The 24,656-nt window shown below is 46.3% G+C and overlaps 1 protein-coding gene across 1 annotated transcript in view; it reads left to right on the top strand.

Moving 5' to 3' along the window:
* Window positions 1–24,656, top strand: part of comp (cartilage oligomeric matrix protein) — a 60,041-nt gene that overhangs the window by 33,724 nt on the left and 1,661 nt on the right. The window contains exons 10-18 of the mRNA XM_087975864.1: window positions 4,865–5,024; window positions 7,560–7,678; window positions 8,031–8,083; window positions 9,408–9,601; window positions 9,905–10,083; window positions 15,305–15,353; window positions 16,282–16,478; window positions 17,824–17,996; window positions 18,337–18,476. Of these exons, the coding sequence (XP_087831990.1) occupies window positions 4,865–5,024; window positions 7,560–7,678; window positions 8,031–8,083; window positions 9,408–9,601; window positions 9,905–10,083; window positions 15,305–15,353; window positions 16,282–16,478; window positions 17,824–17,996; window positions 18,337–18,476 (1,264 nt within the window). The remainder of the gene's footprint in view (window positions 1–4,864; window positions 5,025–7,559; window positions 7,679–8,030; window positions 8,084–9,407; window positions 9,602–9,904; window positions 10,084–15,304; window positions 15,354–16,281; window positions 16,479–17,823; window positions 17,997–18,336; window positions 18,477–24,656) is intronic.

Below are 24,656 nucleotides of genomic sequence, written 5' to 3'. Positions count from 1 at the left end.
GGGAGTGCTGTTGGAGGGACAGTGCTGAGGGAGTGCTGTTGGAGGGACAGTGCTGAGGGAGTGCTGTTGGAGGGACAGTGCTGAGGGAGTGCTGTTGGAGGGACAGTGCTGAGGGAGTGCTGTTGGAGGGGCAGTGCTGAGGGAGTGCTGTTGGAGGGACAGTGCTGAGGGAGTGCTGTTGGAGGGGCAGTGCTGAGGAGTGCACTAAATCAGACTATCTGGTTGTTAGAACATTGAACAGTATAGCACAGAACACGTCCTTCGGCCCATGATGTTGTGCCAAGGATTATTCATAATCTAAATATAATAACTTAACCTACGCATCCCTCAACTCACTGCTGTCCATGTGCATGTCAGCAGTCGCTTAAATTTCCCTAATGACTCTGCTTCCACCTTCACCGCTGGCAACGCATTCACAACTCTCTGCGTATAGCACCTACCTCTGAGTCTCCTTAAAACTATGACCCCTCGTGCCAGTCAATCCTGCTCGGGGAAACGTCTCTGGCTATTGACTCTATCCATGCCTCTCATTACCTCGTTCACCTCAATCAGGTCACCTCTCTTCCTCCTTCTCTCCAGAGAGAAAAGTCTCAGCTTGGTCAACCTGTCTTTGTAAGGCAAGCCCACCAGTCCAGGCAGCATCCTGGTAAACCTTCTTTGCACCCTCTCCAAAGCCTCTGTATCTTTCCTATAATAGGGCAACCAGAACTGGACACAATATTCCAAGTGTGGTCTCACCAGGGTCTTGTAGAGCTGCAGCAAAACCTTGCAGCTCTTAAACTTGACCCCCCTGTTAATGAAAGCCAAAACACCATCTGATTTCTTAACAACCCTATCTACTTGGGTAGCTCCTTTGAAGGATCTATGCACTTGAACACCAAGATCCTTCTGTTCCTTCACTCTGCCAAGAATCCTGTCTTTAATCATATATTCAGCATTCGAGTTCGACCTTCCAAAATGCATCACTTCACATTTATCCAGGTTGAACTCCACCTGCCATTTCTCAGCCCAGCTCTGCATCCTGTCTATGTCGTGCTGCAGCCTGCAGTAGCCCTCTATACTATCGACGACACCTCCAACCTCTGTGTCATCTGCAAATTTACTAACCCACCCCTCAATCTCCTCATCCAAGTCATTTATAAAACTACAAAGAGTAGAGGCCCAAGAACAGAGCCCTGCGGGACCCCACTCAACACTGACCTCCAGGCAGAATACTTTCCATCTACAACCATTCTCTCTGTCTTCTGTCAGCCAGCTAATTCTGAATCCAGATAGCAAAATCTCCCTGTGTCCCATACTCCCTGACTTTATGAATGAGGAGAAAGTGAATTCTGCAGATGCTGGAGATCAGAGCTGGAAATGTGTTGCTGGAAAAGCGCAGCAGGTCAGGCAGCATCCAGGGAACAGGAGAATCGACGTTTCGGGCATAAGCCCTTCCTCAGGAATCCTACCATGGGGAACCCTATCAAATGCCTTGTTGAAGTTCATATATACCACATCCACTGTTCGATCTTTGTCGATCTATCTCGTCACCTCCTCAAAAAACTCAATAAGGTTTGTGAGGCATGACCTGCCCCTCACAAAGCCATCCTGGCTGCATTAATCACGCTATGCCTTTCCAAATAGTCATAAATCCTATCCCTCAGAATTCTTTCCAAAACTGTGCTGACCACAGACATAAGACTGACTGGTCTGTAATTGCCAGAGATTTCCCTATTGCCCTTCTTGAAAAGAGGAACAACATTCGCCTCCCTCGAATTCTCCGGAACAACCCCCGTGGAGAGTGAGGAAGCAAAGATCTTCGCCAGCGGCTTAGCAACCTCCTTTCTTGCTGCCTGGAGCAGCCTGGGATAAATGTGGTCTGGCCCTGGGGACTTATCAACCTTAAAGTTTTCCAAAATTTCCAGCACATCAACTTCATCAATCTCGATCTGGTCAACCCTATATCCCAGCTCCTCAAAGTTCACAACAAGGTCCCTTTCCTTGGAGAAAACAAAAGCAAGAAACTCATTTAAGGCTTCCCCTATCTGCTCCAGAATCCACGCACAAGTTCCCTCCGCTATCCCTGATCGGCCCTACCTTCTCCCTGATCATTCTCTTATTCCTTACGTATGAGTAAAAATCCTTTTTTGTGCCTCCTCCTGGCTCTCCTCACTCCATTTCTGAGCTCTTTTCTCGAAAACCTGTAATCCTCTGAAGTTGTACTTGATTCTTGCTTCCTCCACCTGATGTAAACTGCCTTCTTCCTTTTGGCCAGAAGTTCCACTGTTCTTGTCATCCAAAGTTCCTTAATCTTACCTCTTCTTGCCTGTCTCAGAGGAACAAATTCGTGCATCACTCGCAACAACTGCTCCTTAACAAATTCGTGCATCACTCGCAACAACTGCTCCTTAAACAGTCTCCACACGTCTGCTGTGCCCTTTCTGTGGAACAATTGCTCCCAGTCTGTACTTCCCAACTCCTGTCTGATAGTGTCATAGTTTTCTTTTCCCCAATTAAATATCTTCCTTGGTGACTGCTCCTTATCCTCTCCAAGACTATGGTAAATGTGAGGCAGTTGTGATCACTGTCACCAAAGTGTTCTCCCGTCATGAGATCCGACACCTGTCCTGGCTCATTGCCAAGCACCAAATCCAAAATAGCCTCTCCCCTCGTCGGTCTGTCTACATACTGAGTAAGGAAACCCTCCTGAACACACCTGACAAAAATGGCTCCATCCAAACCATCTGCAATAAGGAGGTTCCAGTCAATATTGGGAAAGTTGAAGTCACCCATAACAACCACCCTGCTACATCTGCATTTTTCCAAAATCTGCCGGCCTATGAGATCTTCAATCTCCCTACTGCTATTAGGGGGTCTGTAGCAAACCCCCAATGAGGTGGCTGTTCCCTTGCTGTTCCTAACTTCCACCCACACTGACTCAGTAGACAAACCTTCCTCAACAACCTTAGTTTCTGCAGCTGTGATGCACTCTCTGATTAGCAATGCTACACCCTCTCCTCTTTTTCCACTCTCCCTGTTCTTTTTAAACGTTCTAAACCCTGGAGCATCTAGCAACCATTCCTGCCCCTGTGAAACCCACGTCTCTGTTATGGCCACAACATCATAGTCCCAAGTACTGATCCATGCTCTAAGTTCCTCACTCTTATTTCTGATATTCCTTGCGTTAAAGCAGACACACTTTAACTGATCCCTTTGTTCCATCACATGAATAACCTTCCCGATAGATTCACTACATCCTGTCACTGCCCCATATGTAACTACCCCCCTCACAGATATGTGGCTCTGATTCCCACCCCCCTGCCAATCTAGTTTAAACCCTCCCTAACCACACAAACAAATCTCCCACCCAGGGCATTTGTGCCCCTCCAGTTCAGGTGCAACCCGTCCTTCATGTACAGGTCCCACCTTCCCCAGAAGGTCTCCCAATGGTCTAGGTATCTGAAGCCCTCCCTCCTGCACCAGCCTCACAGCTACGTGTTAAACTGCACTCGCTGACTGTTCCTCACCTCACTATCTCGTGGCGCCAGTAGCAAACCTGAGATCACTACTCTACTCGTCCTGCTCTTCACCTTCCAACCTAACTCTCTGTAGTCACTTTTCAGATCCTCAATCCCTTTCCCGGCTGTATCATTGGTGTCAATATGTACCACGATTTCTGGCTGCTCCCCCTCCCCCTTCACAATCTTGTAAACCCGATCGGTGACATCCCGGACCCTGGCACCAGGGAGGCAACGTACCTTCCAGGAGTCCCGTTCCTGACCACAAAATCTCCTGTCAATCCGTCTAACTATTGAGTCCCCTACCACTAGCGCTTTTCTATTTTCCTCCCTTCCCTTCTGAGCCACAGTGCCAGGCTCAGTGCCAGAGACCTGACAACCATGGCTTTCCCCTGGTAGGCCGTCCCCACCAGCAGTATCCAAAACGGTATACTTATTGCTGAGGGGAACGGCCACAGGGGATTCCTGCTCTATCTGTCAGTTCCCTTTCCTCCCCCTGACTGTAACCCAGCTGTCCTTATCCTGTGTCTGAGGAGCGACCACCTCCCTGTACATCCTCTCAATTTCTCCCTCAGCTTCCTCGATGATCCACAGTTCATCCAGCTCCAGCTCTAGTTCCCTAACTCAGTTTTCAAGGAGCTGGAGTTGGGTGCACTTCCCTCAGATGTAGTTGGCAGAGACGTGTCGTGTCTCTCACCTGCCACATTCTGCAGGAAGAACATGCAACTGCCCTATCAGCCATACCCCATAACCGCATCATTGTTGGTGGGACTTTGCTGAGTGTAATCTGACTGATGAACCTCCTGTTTTACGACAGTGTCGACCTTAAAAGGACTTTTTTGGCTATGAAACATTTTGAGATGATCCGAGGATGTGAATGACGCTATAGAAATTCAATTCAGTTTTGCTTGTTTTCTTGGAATTGTAGAAATTGAAGGGACTGAAGAAGGCTTTTGGCCAATTTTGTCTGTGCTGGTTTTCTTTAAAAAAAACTAAAGAAACAGTTGTGAAAGCTGGAGTCAATATTGTAACTTAAAAATGTGGGTGTTTCTGGATGGGTCCAGCATTTATTACCCTTGTGAAGGTGGGGGTGAGTTCCTTCTTAACCTGCTGCAGTCCATGTGCTGTACGTGGACCCACAATGCCCTTAGGGAGGGAATTCCAGGATTTTGACCCAGCAACAGTGAAGGAACGGTGGTATACTTCCAAGTCAGGATGGTGAGTGGCATTGAGGGGAACTTGCAGATCATGGTGTTCCCATGTATCTACTGCCCTTGTCATTCTAGATTGAAGTGTTTGTGGATTTGGAAGGTGCTGTCAAATGACAGTCAGTGACACTAACCGCTCTTATGTAATTTTCACAGGACAACTGCATTTTGGTCCCCAATGTTGACCAAAGAAACACAGATCAGGATATGTTTGGAGATATGTGTGATAATTGTAGACTCATCATTAATAATAATCAGCAGGACATTGATAATGACGGAAAAGGAGATGCATGTGATCAGGACATGGATGGAGATGGTAAGTGGGAAGAATAGAAGGTGAAGTTTCCTGGAAATAATGAAGCCTTTGCAGTCAGTTATCTGAATTTACTCCTGAATTTAATCTAGGAAATGGGTCAGGTGATCACTCACTGATCACAAAGCAAGAGGAATTATGCTAAAAGCTATGGGACATTATTAAACTTTGTGGCAGTATAATTAGGACACATGTTAATCTCAGTGCCCTGAATCTCGGGGCAGTGTATTTTGGTAGAGGAGAATGCAATAAGCCAAACTGAGAACATAAAGAATATATTTTCTCAACAATAGATGGAGGGGGCCAGCTGGAGAGGGACTCTTGACAAGGTGGTGGCCTGGCCTGATATCATAGCCAGGGACATTGGTTGCAGGAGGCCCAGAGCGGGAGACCCCTGGTTGCAGGAGGCCCAGAGCGGGGGACCCCTGATTGCAGGAGGCCCAGAGCAGGGACCCCTGGTTGCAGGAGGCCCAGAGCGGGAGACCCCTGGTTGCAGGAGGCCCAGAGCGCAGGAGGCCCAGAGTGGGAGACCCCTGGTTGCAGGAGGCCCAGAGCAGGGACCCCTGGTTGCAGAAGGCCCAGAGCAGGGACCCCTGGTTGCAGGAGGCCCAGAGCAGGGACCCCTGGTTGCAGGAGGTCCTGAGTGGGGGACCCCTGATTACTAGCAAGGCAGTGGTAGCAGTGTAGTTGGGGAGTCCTGGCTGCAGGGTGAGTGTGGCATCAGCAACAGCAGCAGCAAGGTAGGCCCGGGGCGAGGAAATGGTGCCTAAAGAGTGATAGCTCCTATGTTGGTGTGGTGATGGAGATGCAGGTGTTGTTGGTGAATCTGGTGAGGGATGATGGCTCATGGTGAAGGCAGCAGAAGGAAGATAGACTCTCTTTCAGCTATATCTTTTTACTCTTTTTATTCTTAAACAATTCAAAATGCACTGAATTGTGGCTTGTTGAAGCTTTTCGCTGTATTTTACTGTATTAGAACATAGAACAGTACAGCCCTTCAGCCCTCAATGTTGTGCCGACCTTTTATCTTACTCTAAGATCAAACTTACCTACATACCCTGCATTTTACTATCATCCATGTACCTATCCAAGAGTCGCGTAAATGCTCGTAATTATCAGATTCTACCATCACCACTGGCAGTGCATTCCACACACCCACCACTCTCTGTGTGAAGAACCTCCCTCTGACATCTCCAGTGGACAGAGAGGACGCAAAGATCATTGCCAAAGGTGCAGAAATCACTTCCCTCACTTCCTAAAGTAACCTTGGGTATATCCCCTCTGACCCAGGGGACTTTTATATCCTCATGTGTTTCAAAATTTCCAGCACATTCTCCTCACAAATAACAAGGTCCCTCTCAGTAGTGAATACTGAAGCAAAGTATTCATTAAGGACCTTACCTACTTCTTCTGACTCCAGACACAAGTTCCCTCCATTGTCCCTGATTGGCCTACCCTCGCTCTGACCATCCTCTTGTTCCTCATATAAGTGTGGAATGCTGTATTCACCATAAAATGCAAATGTCTATAAATCATTCAATTCAGATTACATTTTTGAATGACAGCCTGATTCTGAACAAGGAGATAGCAGCCAGCTTCACATTTAGCAAACAATTGCCAAGATCAAAACACGTTCCTCCTCCTATTTGCAAAGGATTATCCTGAAGACTGTCCTCAGTGGAATGCTCCATGGTAGTGAATGCTGGAGAAATTCTGAGATAAAAGCCACTGTTTAAGTGATTTCATGGTCCATTGTGTTTGCCTTGAATTCACTATGATCACAGGTGACCTTGCCCCATCACTGCGTTTTTCCTGCCCACTCTCCAAGTCCCTTGATTCCTGGAGAAATCAAACATTGGTGTGTCACCAACTGAGCAGCTAGAACCTTCTGGGGTGGAGAACTCAAGATATTCACAACTATTTGGGTGAAGCCATTGTTCCTCATTTAATTCCTTAATGATCAACCCCTTATTCTGAAATGTTCTCACTTCCCCACATATACCTTTCAGACGGCACGGTGGCTCAGTGGTTAGCACTGCTGCTTCGCAGCGCCAGGGTCCCAGGTTTGATTCCAGCCCCGGGTGACTGTCTGCGTGGAGTTTGCACATTCTCCCCGTGTCTGTGTAGGTTTCCTCCCCCAGTCCAAAGATGTGCAGGTCAGGTGAATTGGCCATGCCCATAGTGATAGGTGCATTAGTAGGGAGTAGAACGGGTCTGGGTGGCTTACTCTTCGGAAGGTCGGTGTGGACTTGTTGGGCCAAAAGGCATGTTTCCGCACTAATCTAATCTAATCTATCTACGCAGTGATGCCCTTTCAGAATCTTAAATGGTTCAATGAGATCATTACTCATTCTTCCAGATAGGATTGACCAAATTTATTCAGTCTCTCATTGTAGTGGAAACCTCACATACCAAGGACCAATTGAGAACTTAGTGAGGCATGAGATTGGAGAGAGAGAGCAGGATCTGTGAACAAGCAGAGATTGTGATGGTTAATTAATATTTCTAATTTGATCTACATAATCTTTCTTATTGTAGGAATAAGGAACAGTTTAGATAACTGTGAGCGAGTTCCAAACCAGGATCAGCTGGACCGTGACAGTGATGGGGTTGGAGATGCCTGTGACAGCTGCCCCAACATCAGAAATCCGGATCAGGTTAACATTGAATATCCATCAGGCACTGGGCCCCTTCTCCCTCTGCCAGAGACCCTTGACAATTCTCCCTGGGAACCCGTTTCTTCTACTCAGAAGCTCTCGTCACCTCTCAAAAGCTCAGCACAATGCCTCATTCATGATGCATGGAAATTTTAGACTTTACCATTTTCTGGTTATTGTAAAGGAGAAAGGGATGCTTCTTGGTCTCTCTGTGCAAGGTTGGGTGGAGCGGCATCCTCTATTACTCTGCGAGATTCCCTTGTCTCTCTGGGGGTGGGGGGCTATGCCCACACTGAGCTAGGATGAGTTGCACTGAATGATCATAATTTGATGTTGATTTTGACTTTTCCAGTTGGATGATGACAATGACCTTGTAGGTGATTCCTGTGATACCAACACAGACAGGTGAGCACTGCAGTCTTCTTATTATCACTCAGTAGGAAGTTATAGTCAACAAGTAAGGTAGGATCAATTGGAATGAAGCACAATGGTTCTGAGAGGGATTATCCACACTATACGACAAAAATCCTGAAAATGGACTCTCAGTCAAATCAGCAGATGAAGATTCAAGAAAGTAAGCGAGAAGGAGAGAGAGAGTGTGTGAAGGTGTATGTGGGGGGGGGGGGGGGGGGGGGGGGGTTAATGCATGTATGGATCTGTGTATGAACTTGCAGGGGGTGGTGTTCCCATCTGCTGCCATTATCCTTCTAGATGGAAGTAGTTTGGAAGGTGCTGTCTGAGGATCTTTGGTGAGTTTCTGCAGTTCAGCTTGTAGATGGTATACACTGTTGCTACTGCGCATCGGTGGTGGAGGTAGTGGATGTGGTTCCAATCAAGCGGCTGCTTTGCCCTGGATGGTGTCAAGCTTCTAGAGTGTTGTTGGAGATACACCCATCCAGACAAGTGGGGAGTATTCCATCACACTCCTAACTTGTGCCTTGTGGTCGGTGGACAGGCTTTGGGGAGTCAGAAGTTGAGTAATTGAATAATAGAACTCCTATCTTCTGACTTGCTTTTGTAGCCACTGTATTTATATGGCTAGTCCAGTTCAGTTTCCAGTCAACGGTAACCTCAATGAAATTGATAGTGGGGGAATCCAGTAGTGGTAACATTATTGAATGTTAAGGGGTGGTTGTTAGATTCTCTCTTAGTGGTGATGATCATAGTCTGGCATTTGTGTGGCATGAATGTTACTTGCCACTAGTCAGCCCAAACCTGGATATTGTCCAGATCTTACTGCATTTGGGCATGGACTGCTTCAGTAACTGAGTAGTCGTGAATGGTACTGAATATTGTGCAATCACCAGCGAACATCCCCACTTCTGACCCTATGATGGAGGGAAGTGTCATTGATGAAGCAACTGAAGATGATTGATCCTAGGACACTAGCCTGAGGATCTCCTGCAGACATGTCCTGGAGCTGAGATGACTTCTCTCCAAACAACATGCCCATCTTACTCTGTGTCAAGTATACCCATTGGACAGTTTTACCTTTGATTGCCATTGACTACTGGGGTCCTTAATGTTATACTCGATTAAATGCAGCCTTGATGTCAAGGGAAATCACTCTCACTTCGCTTCTGGAATTCAGTTCCTTGTCCACGTTTGGACCTTGATCATAACAAGAAAGTGAATTTGTGGGTAAGTGTGAGTGAGGGATGTTATATAAGTGTGTCTGCTCATTATGTTCTATCCACTGTTGACAGTGATGTTGTCTCTCTATCCTCAGCGATGGTGATGGGCACCAGGACAGCAGAGATAATTGCCCGACCGTCATTAATAGTGCCCAGCTAGACACAGACAGGGATGGAGTGGGTGATGAATGTGATGACGATGATGATAATGATGGAATTCCTGATCTTGTCTCCCCTGGACCAGACAATTGCCGACTTGTAGCTAATCCAACACAGGAAGATTACGATGGTGAGTGACAACTGTTTGCGTCTTTCTCAGTCTTTGTCTCAGGAAGTGGGACAGAGGGGGATTACTTTAAGATTGATACAGGGCAATGGGGAGAGTGGACGTGGGACTGGTTTGGGATTGATACTGGGCTGAGAGAGAAGTGTGGGGCAGAGGGATTAGTTTGGAATTGATTCAAGGCTGTGGGGGGAGAATGTGGGGAATGGGATTAGTTCAGGATTGCTTGGATATAGTAGATCAAACCAGCTGAACTGTACTAAGTTAATCAGAGGTTACTGAGTTAAACTTGTTTGAAATACGTGACAGGTGATGGGCTGGGAGATGCGTGTGAAGGAGATTTTGATGATGATAAAGTCATTGATGTTATCGACGTTTGTCCCGAAAATGCTGAGATTGCACTCACTGATTTTCGAGCCTATCAGACGGTGATCCTGGATCCTGAGGGAGATGCACAGATTGACCCAAACTGGGTCGTCTTAAACCAGGTACCTCACCTGAACAGTATAGGGCGCACACGGTGTACCTCAAATGAGGCTATGGTACCCACTGTAAACAATATAAGATCCTCTAGACTTTATTTTGAGACAACATTCTGCACACAAGTCAGATAAATATTTCCATTACAATTATTTTCCTCAGCTCTGAAATACCTAGAGTTAAACTAATCATTAGTTTCAGTTGATCTGTAATTTTAACTGAGACACATGGGTGTGTCCTATTCATGCAGGTTTCATTGAGATTTAGGATCCTCTTCATTAGTTGAAAACTTATTTCTGATTGAATTTTCACTGCTGTAGTTATTTTGTGCTGACACTGATGTTTCACGATAATGCTTGATAGAATGTAGAATTTTACAGTTCAGCAGACGCCATTCGGCCCATTGTGTCTGTACCGGCCCCTGAAAGAGTACACAGCTAATCCCATTCTCCAGCACTCTCAATCGCTGTCTAACTTAATCCCTTTCAAATAAAGATGTAACTCTGTTTTGAACCCTCCAGTGGAATCCCCCTCCAACCCTCTCCCAGGCAGTGCATTCCAAATCCTAACAACTCTCTGAGTAAAGATGTTTCTCCTCATCTCACTCCTAGCTTTCTTGCTGACAATCTTGAAGTTGTGAGCCCTAATTACTGATATACCAACTAGCGGAAACAGAATATCCTTCTTTATCCTGTTAAAATTGTTCATCATTTTGAACACCTCAATAAGGTCACCTCTTCATCTTCTCTGCTCCAAGGAGAATAAACTCAATCTCTCTAAAACATTTTCCAAATCTAAAATCCTTCATTCCTGGTATTATTCTAGCAAATCTCCTTTGCACTCTCTCCAGGACTGTAACATCCTTCTTTAAATAAGGTGCCCAGAGTTGAACACATTACTCCAGACGTGGATCTGACCAATAGTTTGTAGAGGTGTAGCCTCACTACCTTGCTTTTATACTCTATGCTGATTCTTGAAGGGCTTTTACCCGAAACGTTGATTCTCCTGCTCCTCGAATGCTGCCTGACCTGCTGTGCTTTTCCAGCACCCCGCTCTCGACTCTAATCTCCAGCATTTAGAGTCATAGAGATGTACAGCATGGAAACAAACCCTTCGGTCCAACCCGTCCATGCTGACCAGATATCCCAACCTAATCTAGTCCCACCTGCCAGCACCTGGCCCATATCCCTCCAATCCCTTCCTATTCATATACCCATCCAAATGCCTCTTAAATGTTGCAATTGTACCAGCCTCCACCACTTCCTCTGGCAGCTCATTCCATACACGTACCACCCTCTGCGTGAAAAAGTTGCCCCATAGGTCTCTTTTATATCTTCCCCCTTTCACCCTAAACCTATGCCCTCCAGTTCTGGACTCTCCGACCCCAGGGAAAAGACTTTGTCTATTTATCCTATCCATGTCCCTCATAATTTTGTAAACCTCTATAAGGTCACCCCCCAGCCTCCGATGCGCCAGGGAAAACAGCCCCAGCCTGTTCAGCCTCTCCCTGTAGCTCAGATCCTCCAACCCTGGCAACATCCTTGTAAATCTTTTCTGAACCCTTTTAGGTTTCACACATCTTTCCGATAGGAAGGAGACCAGAATTGCACGCAATATTCCAACAGTGGCCTAACCAATGTCCTGTACTCAATAATCTGACCAACAAAGGAAAGCATACCAAACGCCGTCTTCACTATCCTATCTACCTGCGACTCCACTTTCAAGGAGCTATGAACCTGCACTGCAAGGTCTCTTTGTTCAGCAACACTCCCTAGAACCTTACCATTAAATGTATAAGTCTTGCTAAGATTTGCTTTCCCAAAATGCAGCACCTCGCATTTATCTGAATTAAACTCCATCTGCCACTTCTCAGCCCATTGGCCCATCTGGTCCAGATCCTGTTGTAATCTGAGGTAACCCTCTTCGCTGTCCACTACACCTCCAATTTTGGTGTCATCTGCAAACTTACTAACTGTACCTCATATGCTCGCATCCAAATCATTTATGTAAATGACAAAAAGTAGAGGGCACAGCATCGATCCTTGTGGCACTCCACTGGTCACAGGCCTCCAGTCTGAAAAAACAACCCTCCACCACCACCCTCTGTCTTCTACCTTTGAGCCAGTTCTGTATCCAAATGTCTAGTTCTCCCTGTATTCCATGAGATCTAACCTTGCTAATCAGTCTCCCATGGGGAACCTTGTCAAACGCCTGACTGAAGTCCATATAGAGCATATCTACCGCTCTGCCCTCATCAATCTTCTTTGTTACTTCTTCAAAAAGCTCAATCAAGTTTGTGAGACATGATTTCCTACGCACAAAGCCATATTGACTATTCCAAATCAGTCCTTGCCTTTCCAAATACATGTACATCCTGTCCCTCAGGATTCCCTCCAACAACTTGCCCACCACCGAGGTCAGGCTCACCGGTCTATAGTTCCCTGGCTTGTCTTTACTGCCCTTCTTAAACAGTGGCACCACGTTTGCCAACCTCCAGTCTTCTGGCACCTCACCTGTGACTATCAATGATTCAAATATCTCAGCAAGAGGCCCAGCAATCACTTCTCTAGCTTCCCACAGAGTTCTAGGGGACACCTGATCAGGTCCTGGGGATTTATCCACCTTTAACCGTTTCAAGACATCCAGCACTTCCTCCTCTGTAATATGGACATTTTGCAAGATGTCACCATGTATTTCCCTACAGTCTATATCTTCCATATCCTTTTCCACAGTAAATACTGATGCAAAATATTCATTTAGTATCGCCCCCATTTTCTGTGGCTCCACACAAAGGCTACCTTGCTGATCTTTGAGGGGCCCTATTCTCTCTCTAGTTACCCTTTTGTCCTTAATATATTTGTAAAAACCCTTTGGATTCAAAGCTATCTCATGTTCCCTTTTTGCCTTCCAGATTTCCCTCTTAAGTTTACTCATACTTTCTCTATACTCTAAGGATTCACTCAATCTATCCTGTCTATACTTGACATATGCTTCCTTCTTTTTCTTAACCAATCCTTCAATTTCTTTAGTCATCCAGCATTCCTATAACTACCAGCCTTCCCTTTCACCCTGACAGGAATATACTTTCTCTGGATTCTTGTTAGCTCATTCCTGAAGGCTTCCCATTTTCCAACCGTCCCTTTACCTGCGAACATCTGCCTCCAATCAGCTTTCGAAAGTTCTTGCCTAATACCGTCAAAATTGGCCTTCCTACAATTTAGAACTTTAACTTTTGGATCTGGTCTATCCTTTTCCATCACTACTTTAAAACAAATAGAATTATGGTCACTGGCCCCAAAGTGCTCCCCCACCGACACCTCAGTCACCTGCCCTGCCTTATTTTCCAAGAGTAGGTCAAGTTTTGCACCTTCTCTAGTAGGTACATCCACATACTGAATCACAAAATTGTCTTGTACACACTTAAGAAATTCCTCTCCATCTAAACCTTTAACACTATTGCAGTTCCAGTCGATGTTTGGAAAGTTAAAATCCCCAACCATAACCGCCCTATTATTCTTACAGATAGCTGAGATCTCCTTACAAGTTTGTTTCTCAATTTCCCTCTGACTATTAGGGGGTCTATAATACAATCCCAATAAGGTGATCATCGCTTTCTTATTTCTCAGTTCCACCCAAATAACTTCCCTGGATGTATTTCCGGGAATATCCTCCCTCAGCACAGCTATAATGCTATCCCTTATCAAAAATGCCACTCCCCCTCCTCTCTTGCCTCTCTTTCTATCCTTCCTGGAACATTAAGCTGCCAGTCCTGCCCATCCCTGAGCCATGTTTCCGTAATTGCTATGATATCCCAGTCCCATGTTCCTAACCATGCCCTGAGTTCATCTACCTTCCCTGTTTGGCCCCTTGCATTGAAATAAATGCAGTTTAATTTATTAGTCCTACCTTGTCCCTGCCTGCCCTGACTGTGACTCACTTCTCTCAGCTGTACCCGTCTCAGACCGATCTCTTTCCTCACTATCTCCCTGGGTCCCACCCCCCCACCTTACTAGTTTAAATCCTCCCGAGCAGCTCTAGCAAATTTCCCTGCCAGTATATTAGTCCCCTTCCAATTTAGGTGCAATCCGTCCTTCTTGTACAGGTCACTTCTACCCCAAAAGAGATTCCAATGATCCAAAAATGTGAATCTTTCTCCCATACACCAGCTCCTCAGCCATGCATTCATCTGCTCTATCCTCCTATTCCTGCCCTCACTAGCTCGTAGCACTGGGAGTAATCCAGATATTACTACCCTTGAGGACCTCCTTTTTAAGTTTCTGCCTAACTCTCTGTAATCTCCCTTCAGAATCACAACCTTTTCCCCTCCAATGTCGTTGGTTCCAATGTGGACAGTGACCTCCTGCTGGCCCCTCTCCCCCGTGAGAACATTCTGCACCCTCTCAGACATCCTTGATCCTGGCACCAGGGAAACAACACACCATTCTGCTTTTTCTCTCCTGGCCACAGAAATGTCTGTCTGTACCTCTGACTACAGAATCCCCTAACACAATTGATCTCTTGGAAGCCGACGTACCCCTCGTTGCATTCAAGCCAGTCTCAATACCAGAAACATGGCTGTTCGTGCCTACGTTCCCCTGAGAATCCATCACCCTCTACATTTTCCAAAACAGCATACCTGTTTGAAATGGATATATTCACAAACGACTCCTGCACTGGCTGCCTACCTCTCTTACCCTTCCTGGAGTTAACCCATCTATGTGACTGTATCTGAGACTTTCCCCCCCTTCCTATAACTGCCATCCATTGCATACTGTTGCTGCTGTAAATTCCTCATCACTTCTATCTGTCTCTCCAACCGATCCACTCGATCTGATAAGATTCGCATCCAACAGCATTTATGGCAGATATAATCCGCAGTAACCCTTAAACTTTCTTTAAACTCCCACATCTGACAAGAAGTACATATCACTGCAAATTTGCAGTCCTCACTTTCTCCCTTTTCACTCTATGCCTCTATTTATAAACCCAAGGAAGTTAGAAGTCTTAACAACTGTTTCAACTTGCCTGGCCACCTTCAGAGAATTATGTAGATGAACTCGAAGGTCCCTCTGCTCCTTCATGATGAGGATAATCAGTTAAAATCTGTATACCTGTGATGGTGATATAAATATTCCAGATTTGTAATAAGTTTGATTTCTAAACTGCTCATGAGCTATTTCAAAGATGTATCTCACAGTTGGATCATTCATGGTTAATGTGACATTGCAGGGGATGGAGATTGTGCAGACAATGAACAGTGACCCAGGTCTCGCAGTTGGTAAGAGAAGTCACTCTCTCGATTTTAATATTTTTAAAATGACAGAGATTGCATAAAATTAGAATCAATATCACACTGTCCTGCTAATGGGGAGTGTGTCGAGGAAGCTTTACTCTGTATCTAACCCCATGCTGTCCCTGTCCTGGAGTGTTTGATGGGGGGACAGTGTAATGGGAGCTTTACTCTGGATCCTTGTAAATGGATCCTTATAGATGATGAAGTACAAAATCAGACAAGGATCATTTTCCTTCTTGGTTAGAGATTCTTGCCTCCTCATTACCAACAGTGTCCTAATGGACTCCCTTTAGGTTTATTTGAATACACCAATAAACAAATTAACCAATGCTCAGCACCTTAAATGGGACATACAGCAAAAAGAAACCATAAACAGAAATTTATTAGCTTACATTAAAAGGTGATTTGGGAGTTGGAAATGCACTCTCGCCATTCTGGTACCCCTGTGGTCTTGGTCAGCCTCTATCATTTTGGTGGACACTTTGTGCTCTTTATCCAGGGGGTCTTAGACTCAGATGTACGCACAATGGAGAAGTAGCCAGTTAGCTCCACACCACACGCAGACAGTCAGATGGAGTGCCACAGTGTGATATACTCTGTCCTTGTGAACACTGTCCACCACCTTTAACAGCATAAGCAACCAGCTACTAATATATCTAATCCTACACTGACTGAAAGAGCTACTTCTAACAAGGCTTCAAAGCTTGCTGGATGTGACAGCCTCCATCTCACACCAGTATTGTTCCTTCTCAAATTAACATTGAAACTCTGTGGTATTGAGAATCAAGATATGCAATATTCCATTTTCTCAAAGACTGTTTTAAATTTTTCCTACCCCTCAATTGAGAATGTGAAGCGGTTGCTCATGTATCATCGACTCTTTCATTGGAGTGATCCTGTTCTCTCTGCTCAGGTTACACAGCCTTTAATGGGGTGGATTTTGAAGGAACATTTCATGTTAACACAATGACAGATGACGACTATGCCGGGTTTATCTTTGGCTATCAAGACAGCTCCAGTTTCTACGTGGTTATGTGGAAACAGACAGAACAAACATATTGGCAAGCTAATCCCTTCAGGGCTGTGGCAGACCCTGGAATCCAGCTCAAGGTGAGTGACTGTTCTGGATCTGAAATCTCTCCATGCTGGTGGAATAGCCCATGGAATGAGACTACAGAGCGTGAGCTGATCCTGCACTGACAGCATGTTAATTCCCATGTCAGCCTTTCCATCCTTCAATCTGTGTCTCAGTCTCCTCTCTATAGCCCCTGCCCTCCTGTGCCCCCACTCCATAATCACCCTCACTTTCCTGGTCCCAAGCTCCACTTCCCCCAAACAACTTTATCCTCCCTCAGTATTGCCAGCTCTGACTGTGTTCTAACCAATCATTGCTGTTCTGTTTTACTCGCAATAGAAATAAATTCCGGTGTTTGTTCACACGATTTATGGTTCTGTCTTTATACATTTGTTGCTTTAAATGTTTGTATTTCATGATTTCTACACCTCACCTACATTTGCATCTCAGACACTTTGCAAGGACAAATTTTACAGGCCAGAAGCAGGAGTGGTGGGACTAATTGGGCAGCTATTTCAGAGAGCCAGTGTAAGAATAATGGGCCAATGGCCTCCTCCAGTGTTGTGTCACACTCTGATTGTACACCATGTGAACCTGCTGAGAGTATGTGGTCTGTGGCAATTGACGTCTGTTAACATGGATGATAAGTCTGGCTGACTGCGCTGTCCCAAAACATTCAAATATAGAATTCAGAGATTTATAATCATTTTGTGATGGATCTGAGCTGGGGCAGTAGAAATATTATCTCACTAACTGCCCGCGAGATGATGATGAAATGCAATTATACTATAAAGCAGAAGAGGGACTGCCAGGAGATGATGTGGATGAACAAGTTTGTTCTTCTCCCTCCCATTTGTGAGGAGATCACTGTCATTGTGGTGGTCAAGAAGTCAGAAGTCACACGACACCCAGATTATAGTCCAACAGGTTTATTTGAAATCTTTCAGAGTGTAGCTCCTTTATCAGGGGCTTCATCAGCCACTTCACCTGATGAAGGGGCTATACTCTTAAAGCTGGTGATTTCAAACAAACCTACTGAACTACAATCTGGTGTCGTGTGACTTCAGATGCTGCCCACCCTAGTCCAACACCAGCACCTCCATATTGTGGTGGTTTGTTGAAGGGAGATTAACCAGACAAAGTCAGAAGACACTGCCTAAATGTTAGGAAGATCTTGCATTTCTGATCAACTTACTGAGGGAGTCATAAGCAAATGGAATTATAATCAACTCTGATTTCTCATACACTACATTTGACTGTATCCCTGACTTGATTTAATGAAGTTTGCCAGCCATCCCACTCGTAATGGAAAGGGGGAGCGGGTCTTGGTGGCAGATAAAGGATCTGTAATACCTTTGTACCAACTGATTTGTTAAACAGGCAGTGAAATCTCAGACTGGCCCAGGGGAACACTTGCGGAATGCCCTCTGGCACACAGGAGATACCAGCAATCAAGTCAAACTTTTGTGGAAAGACCCTAGGAATATTGGGTGGAAAGACAAGACTTCATATCGCTGGTTCCTGCAACATCGTCCCCAAGTTGGGTACATCAGGTAGGTCATAGTGTGAGGGGTGGAGGGATTGGGGGAATGAGTCACAGGGTGGAGAACATTGCTGGAGGTGTGGGTGATTCTCAGCCCAAACCCTGTTTCATTATCCCCTCCATCAAGCAGACATTTACATAATCACAAATCAGAAACTGGTTGCTAGGGAAGACTGTACCACCCAGTCTCACAAGGGTGGCACCAAAGGTGGGTTGTACTATTCGGTACCCATTTTCACAGAGCGGTGCAGTCTTTCAGTTCTTGTTGCTTCATCTCCAGGGTCACCCTTCCACTGACCTCCTGCCATTCGCAACCCCTTGTACCCCATCGAGCTTCTTTTTGTTTTCAGAGTCCGACTATACGAAGGATCAAAGATTGTGGCAGATTCAGGGGCAATCATTGACACCACGATGCGTGGAGGGAGACTCGGAGTCTTCTGTTTCTCACAGGAAAACATCATCTGGGCAAACCTACGCTACCGCTGCAATGGTAAAGTGGGGGGTGGGGGGGGTGGGGGGGGGGGGTGGTGAGGAGCGTGAAGGAGACTGGAGAATGAGGGGAGAGTGACTTCAAAGGAGAAGGTGGGGTCTTTAGAAGGATGATGGGAGATGAGTTGCGAGGGGTGATGAAAGAGGATTGAGAGGACAAAGTCGTTGGTGGATAGAAGGGGTGAGGAAGAGGGGAGAAAGTGAGGACTGCCAATGCTGGAGATAAAAGTCAAAAAGTGTGGTGCTAGAAAAGCACAAATGGTCAGGCAGCTTCCAAGGAGCAGGAGGGTCGATGTTTTAAGTGTAAGCCCTTCATCAGGATTGAACTGGTCTACAGGAATAGTGCCAGAAGATTGAAGGATAGCAAATGTTGTCCTCTTGTTCATGAAGGAAAGTAGAGATAACCCTGATAATTATAGACCAGTGAGCCTTACTTTGGTTGTGGGTAAAGTGTTGAAAAAGGTTATAAGAGATAAGATTAATAATCATCTAGAAAGGAATAAATTGATTAGGGATAGTCAACACGGTTTTGTGAAGGATAGGTCGTGCCTCACAAATCTTACTGAGTTCTCTGAGAAAGTGACCAAACAGGTGGATGAGGGTAAAGCAGTTGATGTAGCGTATATGGATTTCAGTAAAGCATTTGATAAGGTTCCTCACGGTAGGCTATTGCACAAAATACAGAGGCATGGGATTGAGGGTGATTTAGTGGTATAGATCAGAAATTGGCTAGCTGAAAGAAGACAGAGGGTGGTGGTGGATGAAAAATGTTCAGTCTGGAGTTCAGTTACTAGTGGTGTACCGCAAGGATCTGTTTTGTGTCTACTGCTGTTTGTCATTTTTATAAATGATCTTGAAGGATGGGGTTAGTAAATTTGCAGATGATACTAACGTAGGCTGAGTTGTGGATAGTGCCAAAGGATGTTGCAGGTTACAGAGGGACATAGATAAGCTGCAGAACTGGCTGAGAGGTGGCAAATGGAGTTTAATGCGGAAAAGTGTGAGGTGATTCACTTTGGAAGGAGCAATGGAATCATGGTCTGCAATAATTCAGATCACCCATCATAACGCATTCACTACCCACTTCCCACCACTAAACCCAGCACACATCAGATCTATCTCTACCCTCTTCTTCCCCTCTTCATACTCCAGCCTTTTTTAGAATCAAATAATTCTAAGGTATAGAAATAGACCTTTACCCATCAAGTCTGCACTGACAAGAGAAACTAAATCTAACGACTCCCAATTTCCTAACACTACGCCATAGAACAAAAAATACAGCACAGAACAGGCCCTTCAGCCCACAATGCTACGCCAAGGATTATTCCTAATCTAAAATAACTTAAACTACACACCCCTCAATTCACTGCTGTCCATGTGCATGCCCAGCAGTCACTTAAATGTCCCTAATGACTGCTTCCACCACCACCGCTGGCAACGCATTCCATGCATTCACAACTCTCTGCATAAAGAACCTACCTCTGACGTCTCCTCTATACCTTCCTAATAGCTTAAAACCATGACCCTCGTGCGTGTCAATCCTGCCCTGGGGAAAAGTCTTTGGCTATTGACTCTATCCATGCCTCTCATTACCTTTTATACCTCGATCAGGTCACCACTCTTCCTCCTTCACTCCAGAGAGAAAAGTCCGAGCTTAGTCAACCTCACTTCATAAGGCAAGCCCTCCAGTCCAGGCAGCATCCTGGTAAACCTTCTTTTCACCCTCTCCAAAGCCTCTGTATCTTTCCTATAATAGGGCAACCAGAACTGGACACAATATTCCAAGTATGGTCGCACCAGGGTCTTGTACAGCTGCAGCAAAACCTCGCAGCTCTTAAATTCGATACCCCTTTTAATGAAAGCCAAAACACACATGATTTCTTAACAAGAGTCTCGATTCAAATGGTGCTGGAAAAGCACAGCAGGTCCGACAGCATCTTAAGAGTGGGAAAATTGACATTTCGGGCAAAAGACCTTCATCAGGAATAGAGGCAGGGTGTCTGCAGAGTGGAGAGATAAATGAGAGGGGGGTTGGGGTGAGGAGAAAGTAGCATAAAGTACAATAGGTGAATGGGGGTGGGGATGGAGGTGATAGGTCAGAGAGAAGGGTGGGGGAAGGTAGCAAAGAGTACAATGGGTGAATGGGCGTGGGGATGAAGGTCAGAGAGAAGGGTGGAGTGGATAGCTGGAAGGGAAGGTAGGCAGGCAGGACAGGTCATGGGGGCGGTGCTGAGCTGGAAGATTGGAGCTGGGGTGAGGTGGGGGAAGGAGAAATGAGGAAACTGATGAAATCCACATTGATGCCCTGGGGTTGAAGTGTTCCAAGGCAGAAAATGAGGCGTTCTTCCTCCAGGTGTCGGGTGGTGAGGGAGCAGCGGTGGAGGTGGCCCAGGACCTCCATGTCCTCAGCTGAGTGGGAAGGGGAGTTGAAATGTTGGCTCACAGGGCGGTGTGGTTGATTGGTGCGGGTGTCCCGGAGATGTTCCCGAAATCGCTCTACTAGTAGGCTTCCAGTCTCCCCAATGTAGAGGAGACCGCATCAGAAGCAACGGATACAATAAATGATATTGGTGGATGTGCAGCTAAAACTCTGATGGATGTGGAAGGCTCCTTTGGGGCCTTGGATGGAGGTGAGGGAGGAGGTGTGGGTGCAGGTTTTACAATTCCTACAGTGGCAGGGGAAGGTACCAGGCGGGGAGGGTGGGTTTTTGGGGATGTGGACCTGACCAGGTAGTCACGGAGGAAATGGTCTTTGCGGAAGGCGGAAATGGGTGGGGAGGGAAATATATCCCTGGTGGTGGGGTCCGTTTGGAGGTGGCGGAAATGTCGGCAGATGATTTGGTTTATGCGAAGGTTGGTAGGGTGGAAGGTGAGCACCAGGGGGGTTCTGTCCTTGTTACGGTTTGAGGGGTGGGGTCTGAGGGCGGAGGTGCAGGATGTGGATGAGATGCATTGGAGGGCATCTTTAACCACATGGAAAGGGAAATTGCGGCCATCTGGTGTGTTCTGTGGTGGAACTGGTCCTCCTGGGAGCAGATACAGCGGAGGTGGAGGAATTGGGAATATGGGATGGCATTTTTGCAGGAGGTAGGGTGGGAAGAGGTGTAATCCAGGTAGCTGTGGGAGTCGGTGGGTTTGTAAAAAATGTTAGTGTCAAGTCAGTCATCATTAATGGAGATGGAGAGGTCCAGGAAGGGGAGGGAGGTGTCAGAGATGGTCCAGGTGAATTTAAGGTCAGGGTGGAATGTTTTGAAGTTGCTGAACTGCTCAACCTCCTCGTGGGAGCATGAAGTGGCGCCGATGCAGTCATCAATGTAGCGGAAGAAGAGGTGGAGAGTGGTGCTGGTTTAACTACAGAAGATGGAGTGTTCTACGTAGACAACAAAGAGACCGGCATAGCTGGGTCCCATTCGGGTGCCCATGGCTACCCATTGGTCTGGAGGAAGTGGGAGGATTCGAAGGAGAAATTGTTAAGGGTGAGGACCAGTTCAGCCAAACAAATGAGTGTGTCGGTGGAAGGGTACTGTTCGGGACAACGGGAGAGGAAGAAATGGAGGGCTTGGAGGCCCTGGTCATGATGGATGGAGGTGTAGAGGGATTGGATATCCATGGTGAAGATGAGGCTTTGGGGGCCGGGGAAACGGAAATCTTGGAGGAGGTGGAGGGCATGAGTGGTGTCTCGAACATATGTGGGGAGTTCCTGGACTAGGGAGGATAGGACAGTGTCGAGGTAGGTAGAGATGAGTTCGGTGGGGCAGGAGCATGCTGAGACAATGGGTCAGCCAGGGTGGTCAGGATTGTGGATCTTGGGAAGGAGGTAGAATCGGGCGGTGCGGGATTTCTGGACTATGAGGTTGGAAGCTGCGGGTGGGAGATTTACCTACCTGATTTCTTAACAACCCTTTCCACTTGGGTGGGTATTTTGCGGGATGTATGCACTTGAACACCAAGATCCCTCTGTTCCTCCACACTGCCAAGAAACCTGTCTTTAATCCTATATTTAGCATTCAAGTTTGACCTTCCAAAATGCATCACTTCACATTTGTCCTCCATCTGCCATTTGTCAGCCCAGCTCTGCATCCTGTCTATGTCGCGCTGCAGCCTGCAATAGCCCCGATACAATCAACAGCACCTCCAACCTTCATGTCATCGGCATATTTACTAACCCTCCCCTCAACCAAGTCATTTATAAAAACTACAAAAAGCAGGGTCCTGCAAGACACCACTCACCACTGACGTCCAGGCAGAATACTTTCCATCTACAACCACTCTCTGCCTTCTGTCAGCCAACCAATTCTGAGTTCAGACAGTCAAATCTCCCTGTATCGCATAACTCCTAACCTTATGAATGAGCCTAACGTGGGGAACTATATCAAATGCCTTGCTAAAGTCCATCTACACCACATCCACTGCTCAACCTCCGTTGACCTGTCGCGTCACCTCCTCAAAGAACTCAATATGATTTGTGGGGCATGACCTGCCCTTCTTGAATAGAGGAACAACATTTGCCTCCCTCGAATCCTCTGGTACAACTCCCGTGGAGAGTGAGGAAGTAAAGATCTTCGCCAGAGGGTTAGCTTTCTTGCTGCCTGGAGCAACCTAGGATAAATCTGGTCTGGCCCTGGGGACTTACCAATCTTAATGTTTGCCAATATTTCCAGCACATCAACTTCATCAATCTTGATCTGGTCAACCCTGTTTCCCAGCTCCTCAAAGTTCTCATTCACAACAAGGTCCCTTTCCTTCGTGAAAACCAAAGCAAAAAACACATTTAGGCCTTCCCCTATCTGCTCAGACTCCACACACAAGTTCCCTCCGCTATCCCTGACCGGCCCTACCTTCTCCCTGATCATTCTCTTATTCCTCACGTATCAGTAAAATGCCTTTGGGTTCTCACTAATCCTTTCTGCCAGGCCTTTCTTGTGCTCCCTCCTGGCTCTCCTCAGTCCATTTCTGAGCTCTTTTCTAGAAACCTATAATCCTCCAAAGCTAGATCCTTGCTTCCTCCACCTTACGTGAGGTGCCTTCTTCCTTTTGTCGAGAAGCTCCTCTGTTCTCGTCATCCAAGGCTCCTTAATTTTACCCCTTATTGCCTGTCTCAGTGGAACAAATCTGTGCATCACTTGCAACAACTGCTCCTTAAACAGTCTCCAAATGTCTGTTGTGCCCTTTCTGTGGAACAATTGCTCCCAATCTGTACTTCCCAACTCCTGTCTGATAGCGTCATAGTTTCCTTTTCCCCAATTAAATATCTTCCCTTGGTGACTGCACCTTTCCCTCTCCAAGACTATGGTAAATGTGAGGCAGTTGTGATCAGTGTCACCAAAGTGTTCTCCCGTCGTGAGATCTGACACCTGTCCTGGCTCGTTGCCGAGCACCAAATCCAAAATGGCCTCTCCCCTCGTCGGTCTGTCTACATACTGAGTAAGGAAACCCTCCTGAACACACCTGACAAAAATGGCTCCATCCAAACCATCTGCAATAAGGAGGTTCCAGTCAATATTGGAAAAGTTGAAGTCACCCATAACAACCACCCTGCTACATCTGCATTTTTCCAGAATCTGCCAGCCTATGAGATTTTCAATCTCCCTACTGCTATTAGGGGGTCTGTAGAAAACCCCCAATGAGGGGGTTCCCTTGCTGTTCCTAACTTCCACCCATACTGACTCAGTAGACAAACCTTCCTCAACAACCTTCGATTCTGTAGCTGTGATGCACTCTCTGATTAGCAATGCTACACCCTCTCCTCTTTTTCCACCCTCTCTGTTCTTTTTAAACGTTCTAAACCCTGGAGCATCTAGCAACCATTCCTGCCCCTGTGAAACCCACGTCTCTGTTATGGCCACAACATCATAGTTCTAAATACTGATCCATGCTCTAAATTCCTCACTATTATTTCTGATACTCCTTGCATTAAAGCAGACACACTTTCACCGATCCCTTTGTTTCATCACGTGAGAAACCTTCCCGATAGATTCACTACATCCTGTCACTGCCCCATATGTAACTACCCCTCTCTCAGTTTGTAGCGCTGCCCCACCTCCCTGCCAATCTAGTTTATACCCTCCCGAACCACACAAACAAATCTCCCACCCAGGACATTTGTGACCCTCCAGTTCAGGTGCAAGTCCCCTTTAAATCTCCTGCCTTTTACCTTAAAATTATTCCTTGAATGGACACC

The sequence above is a fragment of the Chiloscyllium plagiosum genome, unplaced genomic scaffold (genome assembly GCF_037043375.1).
Source record: "Chiloscyllium plagiosum isolate Xiang-an unplaced genomic scaffold, Cpla_swu_hap1 HiC_scaffold_28, whole genome shotgun sequence".
NCBI classification, from domain to species: domain Eukaryota; kingdom Metazoa; phylum Chordata; class Chondrichthyes; order Orectolobiformes; family Hemiscylliidae; genus Chiloscyllium; species Chiloscyllium plagiosum.
Note: the sequence above shows the minus strand (reverse complement) of the source record. Positions and strands in the feature narration are given on the sequence as shown.